This window comes from Mesoplodon bidens (genome assembly GCF_964165515.1).
Source record: "Mesoplodon bidens genome assembly, chromosome: 6".
Lineage (NCBI taxonomy): Eukaryota > Metazoa > Chordata > Mammalia > Artiodactyla > Ziphiidae > Mesoplodon > Mesoplodon bidens.
In genome coordinates, this window is record NC_138162.1 from 85,124,902 (window position 1) to 85,137,732 (window position 12,831).

Below are 12,831 nucleotides of genomic sequence, written 5' to 3' on the forward strand. Positions count from 1 at the left end.
GGATTTCAACCCAAATCTCTCTAGCACTGAAGTTGATGTGCTTAACCATTGCACTATGCCACATTTTCATCCAACTGGGGTTTCTTTTTTCTTTCTTTATAACAGCTTTATTGAGATATAATTCACATACCACACCATTCACCCTCATAAAGTGTACAATGCAATGGTTTTTAGTATAGTCAAAGGGTTGTACAACCATCACCACAATTGATTTTAAAATACTTCCATCACCCCCCAAAGAAAACTCTATACCCTTTTAGCAGTTACTCTCAATTTCCCACAGCCCTAAGCAACCACTAATTTACTTTCTGTCTCTATAGATTTGCCTATTCTTGAACATTTTAGATAAATAATACAGAATGGAACCTTTTGTGACCGACTTCTTTTATTCAGCATAATATTTTCAAGGTTCCTCCCCAGTTGGGTATTTGAGAAGAGGCTTAATGGTGAAAGGGTCAGGGTAAGAGAACCCAGCACAGCAGGGAGAAAGGAGTATGAGGGAAGACTGAGTCAGGAAACACCCAGCTCTCCTTCCCCAGCCACCATGCTTCAGCCTCAGCAAAGTTTGCAAAGATATTCTACAACAAAGGTGAAGGTCAGAAATCTACTTACCAAAGTCAATCATTGCTTCCTTATTAACCCTTGTCATGGTGGGACTGAACTGGTTGTCATTATCATCACCTTACTTATCTAATCATTACCACCATTTTCCTACTATCTCTTGGATTCTTCAAATGTTCCAGGAATTGAAAATGCATTAAAGTGAGGCAGAAAGAGATGCATTTTGCTTTCATCCAATTAGTTGACCATTCCACACTTTTCTTCTCCAAATCTGGGTTGAGCCACTCAGATTTGGAGGAATAAAAAGAAGCAATGGGACCCTATGCAGATACATGGCAGCCAAGATATTTTCTTTTCTTTTCTTTTTAAGCAATAGGGAACCTACTAACACGCCCTGAAAATCCTGCAGACTATGGAATCACAAGAATGTGCTTTCCTGTCTTGAATAGGGTGGTCTTATTACTGTGGAGTCCTCGTCTTTATGTTTACAAAACAACAGGGGAGATAAAGTCTGAGGAACATATAATACCCAGCTTGGCTTGGCAGCTTTGTTTCTCTTTCAGAAAATTGCCCTTTGGGGTGCAATCCATCCTAGAATAGCAATGAGATTTATAACAGAAACACAACCTGCAAAGAAATGATATCCAGGTATTCAGAATTATTTATAAATCGGCATTAGTGGCCACTGCTTTTTCAAATATGGTATATGTTCATCAAATTAAAAAGTTCGAGCAGTAACATACATCATTACAGTAATTGTTTAAAAGGTAATGCAAAACTTAAAGTGTGCTCCAATTGACCACATATGAACAGATTTGAAGCTCTGGTAGAAGAAAAAATGGTCTTCCTTTAAGCGTTGGCTGTCACTGTCTTACGTGTTTGTAAAATATAGATAAAGTTCCAGAACCATACAGCTTTTGCATTACATATATTTATCTGGACCGAAAGACTTCAACGTAAAGTACTTTGAATTTAACAATTTAATACATGTGGCCATTTCTTCTCAAAAAAAAATGTGTCTTCTTAAATAAAAATAACAGTGAAATAAAGCATTAACTAAAAAGTCTTGTAAGTGCAGGGAGAAGACAGGAAGACTAATTACTGGCCAGATCTATGTGGAGAAGGCTGCTTTCAGCAAAGTGGCTCTCTGAAAAACACCTTCTCATGTTGCCTTCTGGCTGCCTCCCATCTGACAAGTTTCTAAGATTCCTGTATTTTTGAATTAGTAGTCATCTTCAACAGCTTTGTTTTCTTTTTTTGCTTGAATCTATTCCTTTCATTTCAGCATCTCCTCTGACATCCACTGACTCCTTTATGAGAAGAATCTGAGAAAGCTTTCTTCATGCTGCATTTCTTCAAATTCTGTACTAGAATTGCTCACCTTAAGCACCCAGCAACTTTTCTTCAGAGACCTTGACCAGGCCTAGCACTGAAATTTCCCCAGAAGCCAGGTGATATCACATAGCCCAAAACCCCCAGCCACTAAACACAGGTTGGTCTTTCCTGCATGGCCAATCCCCACCCTAAAACTACAGACTATGACTGGTCCCACCCTGCGTTATTTTGTTAGCATAAATTCTAAGGTGGTCAGAGGAGCATATAACATTCCTAGCACTTGGTAAATTCCAAGAATTTAGAAGTTAGCTAGGGAGAAAGGCTAGACCTCTCTTTGGAGGAGGCCAAATCCCTTGCTACACACAAAGAAATAAGGAATCTACCAAATTCTCATTCAGGTAGATGTGATATGTTTAAGAATGCACTAAATTTCCTTAATTTCAAATTTCTCAAATTCAGTCAAACTCTTGATGAGCATATAATACATTTCTATCCACTGTCTTGTTAAATGCAATTTTAAGAGATTGACTTGTTGGACAAAGTAGTAGTACTGTCTTTGTTCTTCAAGTGTTCTCCATCATGGTCCAAAAACAAACTAAGGATACTAATGAGTAAGGAAGCCTGGCCTTACTTTTCATCTGGATACTATTTAGTTATCCCTCTTCTATCTAGACTTCTTTCTTCTCCGATTTTTCTACTTAAAACTACATTAGAAATGTGACTTTTGTTCACCCCTGTCCTAATTCTTCCTGACACATTCAGTACATTGTTGTTTATTGAATTAATATAAGAAATTAGTGACTGAATGATTAAATGGATGTGAATGAGTTAGCTAATTAATTAAAACATCAACTAAAGATGCTATATAAGAAGGTTCTTTTATTGGCTTGAGGATTCAAAGAGGATTGTAGTAAATTGAGTTACTTGCTGCAATTCTTCACCCTTCCTTGTATCTATGCCCTCCACCTGTAATGTTGCAGCACTTCCCATGAGTAGCAGAGTGGACTTCCCTGACCCTTGACTTTGGTCTGGGTAATTTGATTTGCTTTAGCCAATGGCATGTTAGAAGAAGAGAATCAGAGGCTTAAAATGAAATGTGCTTGCCTGTGTTGGCCTGATGAACAGACTGTCAGGTATTTCTCCAGCAATGATGGGTTTATTTGGGATCAGCAGAGAACTGCAATTCAAGGTCTGTAAACATGGTGAGCCACATGCAAGTTCCTGCACAGCAAAGGAAGGAGAACAATTTTATAGAGAGGAAAAGAAGTTGGGAGGGCTTAGTAAACAAAGAGTTTGTGGCTTTTCATTGGCTGAGTCCTTGTCAGGAAAGAAAAGGAGACTTTCTTCTTCCTCTTCGACTTTGCTATTGTCACAGGGTGTGAGAACTCCCCTTCTGGTCTCCCAACTCTATTTAATTGAGGCTTCTCATTTTTTTTTTTTTTTTTTTACATTTCCCCCTTTTGATCAAGATCACTGATCAAGAATCAGGTTTTCTAATTTCAGCAGCTTTTTGTCCCTCAACGTCAGGAAGGACTTTTCCTGGGTGTAATGTCTCATGTCAGAGGGAAACTGTACAGATTGGAAACTTAGTAAGGTCACATTCAAGTAACAAGGAGTGGCAGGAGGGAGAAATCTCCAGCATTTTTTATCTACAGTCCATATGTTATGAAGATCATAGATATTGAAGTTCATTTAAAGATGTCATCATCAAAGGTTTGGCAACAACTTCCAACAGGTCTAGTCCAGATATCTTGGGAAAGTCGTCTCATCAGATGTCATCTTCTTCAATTCTGGGAAATCTTTACTTTCAGGTCACCAGATGATGTGCAGGTCAAATCAGGGTTCAGTGCTTTCTTTATGTGTGTCCAGTGAACCCAAGAGTCTGTTCCTTGGAGTGTGGCAGCACAAGAGTTGGTTAGCAGTATGTAATAGGGACCTTTCCAGCAAGGTTAAGAGAGTTCTTCTGGAGGTATCTTTTCCAAGAGATGAAATCTCCAGTTTGCAAGGTATGATGCTTAAGGTCTTCATCTCCCATGGCCATACTGTGAAAAGATTGCTCTAATAAAGCATGTTTACTTTTAATAGAAGCAATTAGGCCTTTGCAATATTGGTGTATCTCTCCTTTTATCGGTTGAGGGTCGAAATAACTAGGAACCAAGTTCATTGGGCATCCTGTGACTATCTCAAATGGTGAGAGTTTATGAATTCCAAAAGGAGTGGATATGAGATTTAGAAGTACCAATGGCAATGCTTGTGGCCAAGGTATTTGGAGGGCCTCTACAGACTTTTCCTACTGAGTCTTAATAATGCCATTAGTGTGTTTTACTAAACCAGAGGGTTGAGGGTGGTAAGCACAGTGAAAGTGTTGTAAAACTGGCCAAACAGTACAGACTTGTCTAAGTACCTGATCAATAAAATAGGTTCCTCAATCACAATGAAGTTCAAGAGGAGTTCCAGGCAGGGAAAATGCTTTCCAAAGGATTTAGCCACAGAAAAGGCAGTAGCCTGTCTACAAGGGAAAGCTTCAGTCCAGAGTGAAAACATACAGACCATGACTAAAACATATTTACATCCATTAGACAGAGGAAGTTTATGTAATCCATTTGCCAGACCTCAAGTGGTCCATCAGGCAGTTTAAAATGTCAGGAAACAGTATGAAGAGGCTTCCCTGGGTTGTGGTTTGGACAAGCGGGAGAAGTGAGGTAAATACCTTTTGTTGCCTTGTTAATGTTTCCCCACCAGTACTGATTCATGAAGGCTATCATTTTGTCATAGACTGAAGGTTTAATGCATGTACAATGGTGGGGAGTGGGAATTTCAGAGTCTCCAGTAGGACTGGCTTGTTATATGGTCCAAACTAGAGCTTTCTCTTTTTAATCAAACCAACAACTACTGAATTTCCAAATTTGTTTTTCCTTTTCTGAGGCCAACTGTTGGGCCTCTCTAGCCATTTTTTCTAAATTATCACTTGGAGAAATGATATTATAAAATATCACTTGGGGAAATGATATTATAAAATATCATTTGGCTGCTATTTGACCCTTTAAGGGCATCATTCCTTGCAAAAGTATCAACAGGATGGTTTCCCCTAGCTTGTAGTTTTGACTTCCAGAGTCAAACTACAAGCCCCAGAATCTTAATAGCTAAAGTGACAGGTAAAAGTACTGTATCCACTGATTCCTGAACATAGGGGCCATTTAAAATGTTATTTCCCCTGGGAGTAAGGAAGCTACCTTGCTTCTACAACATTCCAAAATCATGCGTTATTCCGAAAGCATATCTCCTATCAGTATAAATATTGGCAGTTTTGCCCTTAGCTAAAGTACAAGCCTGTGTAAGAGCATATTATTCAGCCTGCTGGAGTGAAGTAGCCATAGGTAAAGATGCTGCTTCAACAACATCAAAAAGAGTTGTAATAACATACCCAGCACAATATTTACTATTGTCACCTTGTTAAATAAGACCATCAGTGAACAAGATGTCAGTGTTATCCAATGGAATTTCCTATAGATCATTATAAGGAATCAGGAGGTGGTCCGTCAGCATTAACCAGTGGTGGGGTATTTCATCAGCGATGGAAGGAAGAAAAGTAGCCGGGTTAAGGTTATGATAACAAAAGAGTTATGTGAGGAGCAGTTAACAAAAAGACTTCATAGGAAGTGTCTGGCTGAGAAATGTTGAATGTGATGAGAATTCAGGAGAGCTTCTACTTCATGAGGAGCAAAAATGGTTAAAGGGGATTCCACAACAATTTTCTCAGTGGCCTTAACAAGAAAGGTAGTGGCTTTAATGGCTCTAAGGCAAGGGGGGTATCCCTATGCCACAGGGTCCAGTTGCTGGCTATAATACTTTATGGGTCACAGGTGGTCCCCGTGTTTTAAATGATTACTCCAAGGGCATTCCCTTCCTTTTCATATACAAAAATTGTATAGGTCATTAAACCTTTTGATCCTCTTAAAAATATTTTTATCTGTTAAATTTTAAGCTGTTTTTAAATTAAAAACATACTAAATTGAATAAAAAGCATTTTCTATTCTAACATAAGTCTCTAACAAAAAAGGAAAAATGAATGGAGATTAGGAGATAAAACAAAATCAGAAGATAACTAAACTATATACAAATTAAAAGTTGTGTTCAAACACACCAAATTCACAAGAATAATACCTATGCCTTTCCTTTTATTTTTCCAAACTTGATTTTTACCACACTTCCCCAGGAATTCTGATGGATTCATTGTGGTCAACAATAGCCATAGTCCTTCCATTTTCAGTCCTAATTCTCAGCTGCCAGGTGTGAATCACTGCCCTAGTTGGAAAGCTTCTCCAGTGGCTCCCTCTTCTCCCCACAGGGGCTTCTATGCAGAAGATGGCACTTGTGAACGCTGTAGCCCTTCCTGCAGAACATGTGAAGGGAATGCCACCAACTGCCACTCGTGTGACAGAGGCCTCGTCCTGGACCATGGGGTGTGCCGGGAAACCTGCCCCGAGAGGCATGTGGCCGTAGAGGGGGTGTGCAAACACTGTCCAGAGATGTGTCAGGACTGCATCCATGAGAAAACATGCAAAGGTACCTGGGAGCCTCACAGGGGAAAGTGTGGGGACCCACTCTCTGAGGGTGGGGTGTCCAAGTAGAACTGGAGGAGCCAGTCTCCCTGCCTTTACTGAAATTGACCTCCATGGGTGTCGTTGAGGAAACTAAGGGTGACATAAAGCCTTTCCATGATGGAGTCTGCAAATTAAGACAGACAAGAGCCCCTTTTTTGCACGATTTCTCCCACACATGCACTGGGCAGTTAGGGTGTGGTAAGCACCATCCCAGTTGCTAGTGATACAGAAAAGAACCCAAAGTCTCTGCCTCTTTGAACACAAAATCTCATAGGAGAGACTGATATTAATAAAATACAGAGGTGGCTGGAGAATTTCAACTGTTATAAAAGATACAAAAGAAAATTTCAGGCCACTGTAAGACTCCGAGAGTAGCACTCTGGCTAGGATTTTTTTTTCCCTGAAATTATCTCCTAAGAAAGGCTAATTTCCTCTCCAGGACAAGACAGACTCATTTAACTGGCTCTGTCCAATCCAAAGGACTCTCTTGGTGTAACCTAAGATTTTTCTGGAATTCCTCCCCAAATAAGAGAATAGGCACAAATAAAATAAATACACAATGCATTCTTCATACTGATTAACCATGTATATTTCATTGGTTTACCCTATCAGTGAATGAAAAATTAACTGATCCACGAATTCCTAAACTGCATTTTGTATTAAATAGAGCCTGAGGTGCTCAATACAATTTTAAAAATCTGTTAATACTTTCTGGTTTTTCAAACAACACGTCCAGCATCTCCATGACTCATCTGCCGTAGCACTACAGGTTTTGCAATAGAAGGGGCAGATCATTTCAGGATGTGAACCCAGCACCATCTAATTGGGCCACCATATGTGGTCTCCTCACCCTAGGCAGGGCTTGTGAGACAAGGAGGACAGGCCCTGGGAAGGTGGGAGTGGGGCAAAGGTACACTGGGGTCAAATGAGTCAAAGAGGTGGGCGATGGGCTAGCCCACTGCAGAAGGAATAAATTCCTTTTCTGTTGCTCCCCTGGGGGTAACTTGCTGCTTCCCTCTGCCCACAGAGTGCATGCCTGAGTCCTTCCTGTACAAGGATACGTGCCACCAGTCCTGTCCCAGCCACTTCTACGCAGATGCGCGCCACTGTGTTCCCTGCCATGAAGACTGTCTGGAGTGCAGTGGCCCCTCAATGGATGACTGTGACCTCTGTGCTGAGGCGTCCTTGTTTCTCTACGATGGGCAGTGTTTGGAGGAGTGTCCAGAAGGAACTTACTTTGAAAAAGAGACGAAGGTTTGCAAAGGTAAAGACTTCCGGGTACATGGCCGAGCACCACATCCCAGGGAACCTACTTGGGATGATGAGTTTCTTCTAAGTAGGTTCTGGGGTTTGCGCAGTTCCATCCCAGTCCCAGAGCTGTGGTGTCAGCTCTTTCCCTCCTCCTTAAGGAAGCATATTTTGAATCTGCTCTAGTGTATGATTTATTTTAAATGAATCATTCCTTAGCTTTGATGATGTAACTTATTAACAATGAATCACGTTGACCCTCCTCACAACGGTAGCTGATCAAAAAGGATTCTCATGTGAAGATTTACAACAGAGATGATGAGCCTTTAAAAGTCACCCAAAATGGAAAATTTTTCTTAAAATTTTAATCCATTATAGGTTTATAGCAGCATAAGGAAAGCTGTGCCATAGAGGGTTTTCTCCATGCCTCTTGTCTCCCTAAAGCCACCCTCCTCCTCATCACCTGCAGCCTCTCCTGCCCCGGGTCTCCTATTCCATGTCCCATTTGGCATTTCAATCTCTACACGTTCAAGAAAGGATCTGTTATTATTTATGCTTCCTTATGTTTTAAGTGGGCATGAATTCTTTGCTTCTTATCAGTTGTCAGAGAAAAGAAAAATTAATTAAATATAAATTGCCCATCACTAGAGGAATTCTCAAGCAAGTGGGAGAAGCATTCTTAGGGAAAGGACTTTCCTTTTTCCCCCCAGTTTTATTGAGATATAATTGACATATAGCATTGTATAAGTTTAGAACGTACACTGTGATGATTTAATATATGTATATATTTTGAAATGATGACCACAGTAAGCTCAGTTGACAATGACCTTAGTTACCTCTTTTTTTTTTTCTCCTTTGGTAAGAACATTTAAGCTCTATTCCCTCAGCAACTTTCAAGTATACAACACAATATTGTTAACTACAATCACAGGATTCATTCCAACAAGGCAGCCAGTGGTAGTTTAGCCCCTTATGTTGCCACCAAGCAAACACGAGATAGATATCCAGAGGCAGCCCCCAACCACTGTGAGAGCTTGAGTGTGAACTCACATGGCAGGAGAAACCCTGGGCCACCCACATCCTAGTACGTACTCAGGGAACTGTTTTTAGTCAAACGTGAAGATGCAGTGTGCTCCTACAGCCTTTCTGCTCTAGCCTTACAATCTGCGTATAACTTTTTGTGTCTTATGTAAAGCACTACTTAGTGTCAATGTCCCACTTGACTGTGTGGAAGAACGTGGACTTGAAGATGGGCAGCTGTGCCTGTGTAGCGGAGGGGGCGGGAGTGAACATGTGAGGAGGCTGCAAACCTGTGGGTCAGTTTCCATGAGAAGTTTAAAGACTCAGCCAAAGGCCTGCAGGGCCATCTTGCCTGTACTAGGGCAGGAGCTGAGGATCCACTTTTGGCTTTTCTCTGGTGTTCCATGATAAAAGTAATCTGCCATATAGAGAACTTTACAAGTTCACAGTACATTTACTTAGTTTACCTGGTTTAATTTTCTCATTGAGAAAGGCCTCTGGTCCTCATCCCTGATTGCCCATGAGAACCACCCAGGGAGCTTTAAAAAACACAGATGCCCAAGCTCAGGCCAGCTCAGCTATTGGGAACTAACCTGAGGTCTCTCCCTGCAATGCTGTTTCTCCTTCCATCAGTCCCAAGGGAGGCAGAGGGAAGCTGGTACTGGAAGAAACAGGGCAACAAGCTGACTTGCCAGAGAAGAAACAAAGGACCTGACCTGAAAATTAAGATTTGGGTTGGTGTAGAGAAGCTTCCAGAACCAAGCCATGTCCAAGCAAGATCTCCTCTAAGAAACACAAAGAATGGGATCCATTCTGATCACCCTGAATTTCTCCCTACGAGATAACATAGACAGGTCTAAGAACACCTCACCTTTCCCAAGGCGCTGGGGCAGAAATGGTCAAGAGCTCTTGTTAAGGTCCTGGGTTCATCTCCTCACCCTGCCCTTTCCCAGCCTAGTGACTTAGCACCTCCAGCCTCAATGTCCTGATCCAGATACACTGAGAAGATAACAATCACATAACAATCACAATAATAATACCATGCATCTATTCATCCAGGCAGTGCTTACTGGGGGCCTACTATGTGCTGGGTGCTCTTCCAGGCCTCGGGCACAGCAGGGAACAATACAGACAGAATCCTGCCCTCATGGAGTTGACATTCAACTGGGGAAGACAGACTCTAAAGAAGCCAAGTCAAAAGGAAAAATGAGGCAGGAAAGAGGGGCCGGAAGTTGGGCAGGAGGGAGTTGACATTAGAGAGAAGGCGGCCTGGAAAAGATCATTGAAAAAGGGAGGGAAAAAAAACTACTCACACAGGGAACAAACTACTCACATAGAGGATTCCCGGCAGAGGGAACGGCAACTGCTAAACCCCCGAGGTGGGAGTGACTTGTTCTCATTTCGTTTGTCTAACAAATATTTACTGAGTGCCAGTGTTATGTGCCAGCCCCTCTCATAGGCACTGTGCATTCCTAAATGCCTATAAAAGAGGTCTTTTGTATCAAGAGGTACTTACAACGCATATTAACAGTTGTTATGTTAGTAATAAGCTCAAATTACTGGGCGGTCAGTGGAGAACCACAACAGAGGAATTACAGTGGTGAGAAGCCCACAGACTAGTGCGTGGCTGTGCTGCGACAGGGTTGCTTCTTCTTATCACGTTGCACTTTGGGTAACTATGGGGGCTCTTAGCACTATCTCTGAGGTGGCTGCTGCAGGAAGGGGCTCTCTGGGGATCCCAGGGAAAGTGAAGCAGCCATGTTTTCCTCATCTTGTAACAAGAATGCTCCAGCCTAGAGCCCATCTCCTGGCCACACCCTTGGCCCAGAGCCTAGAAATCTCCGAGGAAGGAAGGTGAGCACACTTTCCAGGGGAACTGATTCCCTCAGGGAGCACCCTGACCCTCTCTCACTCTCTGTCTGCTGTCCCCACCCTGCCCGCAGACTGCCACAAGTCCTGCAGGACCTGCTCGTCCTCGGGGACCTGCACCACGTGTCAAGAAGGCCTGAGGGTGAACAACCACGGGGGCTGTGTGCCTCACACTGAATGCGCTGCCATGGAGTACTGGGATGAGGTGGCCCTGACCTGCAACGCCTGTCATGCCAAGTGCTTCCACTGCACGGGACCCTCGGAGGACCAGTGTCACACCTGCCTGCGGGACAGCCTTCTTCTCAGTGAGTAACCTTTCCTCTGAGGACGGGTTTGTCTTTCCCTCCATCTGGGAAACTACCTTGCACAATGCGGGGCACCCAGTAGAAACTGGCGTCTTTCTTTTTAATTTTTCACTTCTGTATTTGGAAAATTTTCAAGCCTACAGAACAGACGCAAGTGGAAAAACAGTACAAAGAGCCCCACACACGTGCCCTTTACCCATCTGCCCCGTTGGCCTTATCGTTGGCTTGCTCCCACTCTCTCACTCTCGTTGTATACGCATACGTAATTCTCAATATATATTTTTTAACCACTTGAGGATATGTTACGTACATCATGGCCTCTTTCCCACAAATACTTTAACACAAGGATACCTTGGAAATATTGTGGGTTCAGTTCCAGACCACTGCAATGAAATGAACATGGCAATAAAGCAAGACACACAAACTTTTTGGTTTCCCAGTGCGTATAAACATTATGTTTACATTATACTGTAGCCTGTTAAGTGTGCAATGGCATTATGTCAAAGAAAAAAATCAATGTACATATCTTAATTCAAAAATACTTTTTTGCTAAAAAATGCTAACCATCATCTAACAACGCAAGCTTGCCACAGACCCTCACTTCATAAAAAAACTCAGTATCTGTGAAGCACAATAAAACAAGGCCTGCCTGTATGTATTTCCTAGGAATAGGGATGCTCTCTTATGTAACGACGGTACAGTTGTCAAGTCTAGTAACTTTAACATTAATACAATCCTTTAATGAACCGTCCATATTAGAATTTTGTGAATTCCCCTTTCGATCAGGGCCCAGTCTAGAGTCAGGTATTGCATTTAGTTGCCATGTCTCTTTAGACTCCTTTAATCTGAACATTTCCACAGACTTTGTCTTTGATGATATTGACATTTGAGAAGAACACAGTCCCTATCCCTCCACTGGGGTTCATGTGAACGTTTCCATGATTAGATGGAGATCATGCATCCTCAGCCAGAATACTTCATATGTGATGCTGTGTCCTTTGGAGGCACCCAGTGGTCACCTGCCTCTCGCAGGTGATGTTAGTTTTGGTCCTCTCTTCAGGGTGCTGTCCAATTTCTCCACTGCAGAGTTACTATTTTCCCTTGTGATTAATGAGCAGTCTGTGGAGAGATACTTTCTGAACACGCAGGTATTCAGCTTTTCATGAAAATTTCCCCTTGATTTAGCACCCATTGATTAACACATCTTGAACAAAATATGGGACAATCTGAGGTTGTCCAGCAGATGAGATGTGAAGGTTATTGCTAGTGTGAAGCAACACCCTCAGGTTGCCAGGGATACCACGATTAGGCTTAACACGGGTATGGGAGAAAGAAAATGAAACAGAACTCAGCTGAAAGAAGGAAGAGTGAAGAGGTGTAGGAGAGAGAGAAGAGACGAATATGTGAAGACCTGGAGAGTGTGAGCATTCATCTCCCCAACCTGGCAGAGTAGACCTGAGAAGCAAGACACTCAAATAGAAATGTGTGGCAATTTTTTCCTCTTCTTGTTGAGGTACCATCAGCAAGGGCACCAATTCCCTGCAGAGACACAGGGACAACTATCCTCAATACCATTCCTGGTTGCCTCCCAGTAGAAAACACTTGAGGATACCTATCCATCTGTCTTAGCTCCTCTTCCACAAATCTCAGTGAACCTTCTTCCCAGCAGTTGCTGCTTCATGAGACCATTCCAGATCTCCTGTATCACCCCAACCCCCAGGACCTTCTTTTCTAATTATCTCCAATATAGAGTGTTACCAGTGATCACCTCAGGTGCCTTCATACAGATAGGAATACATCTTACCACTACAAGGTGGTCTTCCCTTTAACTAGGGATACGAATTAGACTAGAACTGAGACTTCGGTGCTGGTGGTCCCCCAGGGGCTGC

At 42.3% G+C, this 12,831-nt stretch overlaps 1 protein-coding gene across 1 annotated transcript in view; it reads left to right on the top strand.

The window, feature by feature from the left end:
• Positions 1-12,831, top strand: part of PCSK5 (proprotein convertase subtilisin/kexin type 5) — a 467,730-nt gene that overhangs the window by 434,248 nt on the left and 20,651 nt on the right. Inside the window, exons 30-32 of the mRNA XM_081236836.1 lie at positions 6,245-6,462; positions 7,528-7,764; positions 10,712-10,942. Of these exons, the coding sequence (XP_081092962.1) occupies positions 6,245-6,462; positions 7,528-7,764; positions 10,712-10,942 (686 nt within the window). The remainder of the gene's footprint in view (positions 1-6,244; positions 6,463-7,527; positions 7,765-10,711; positions 10,943-12,831) is intronic.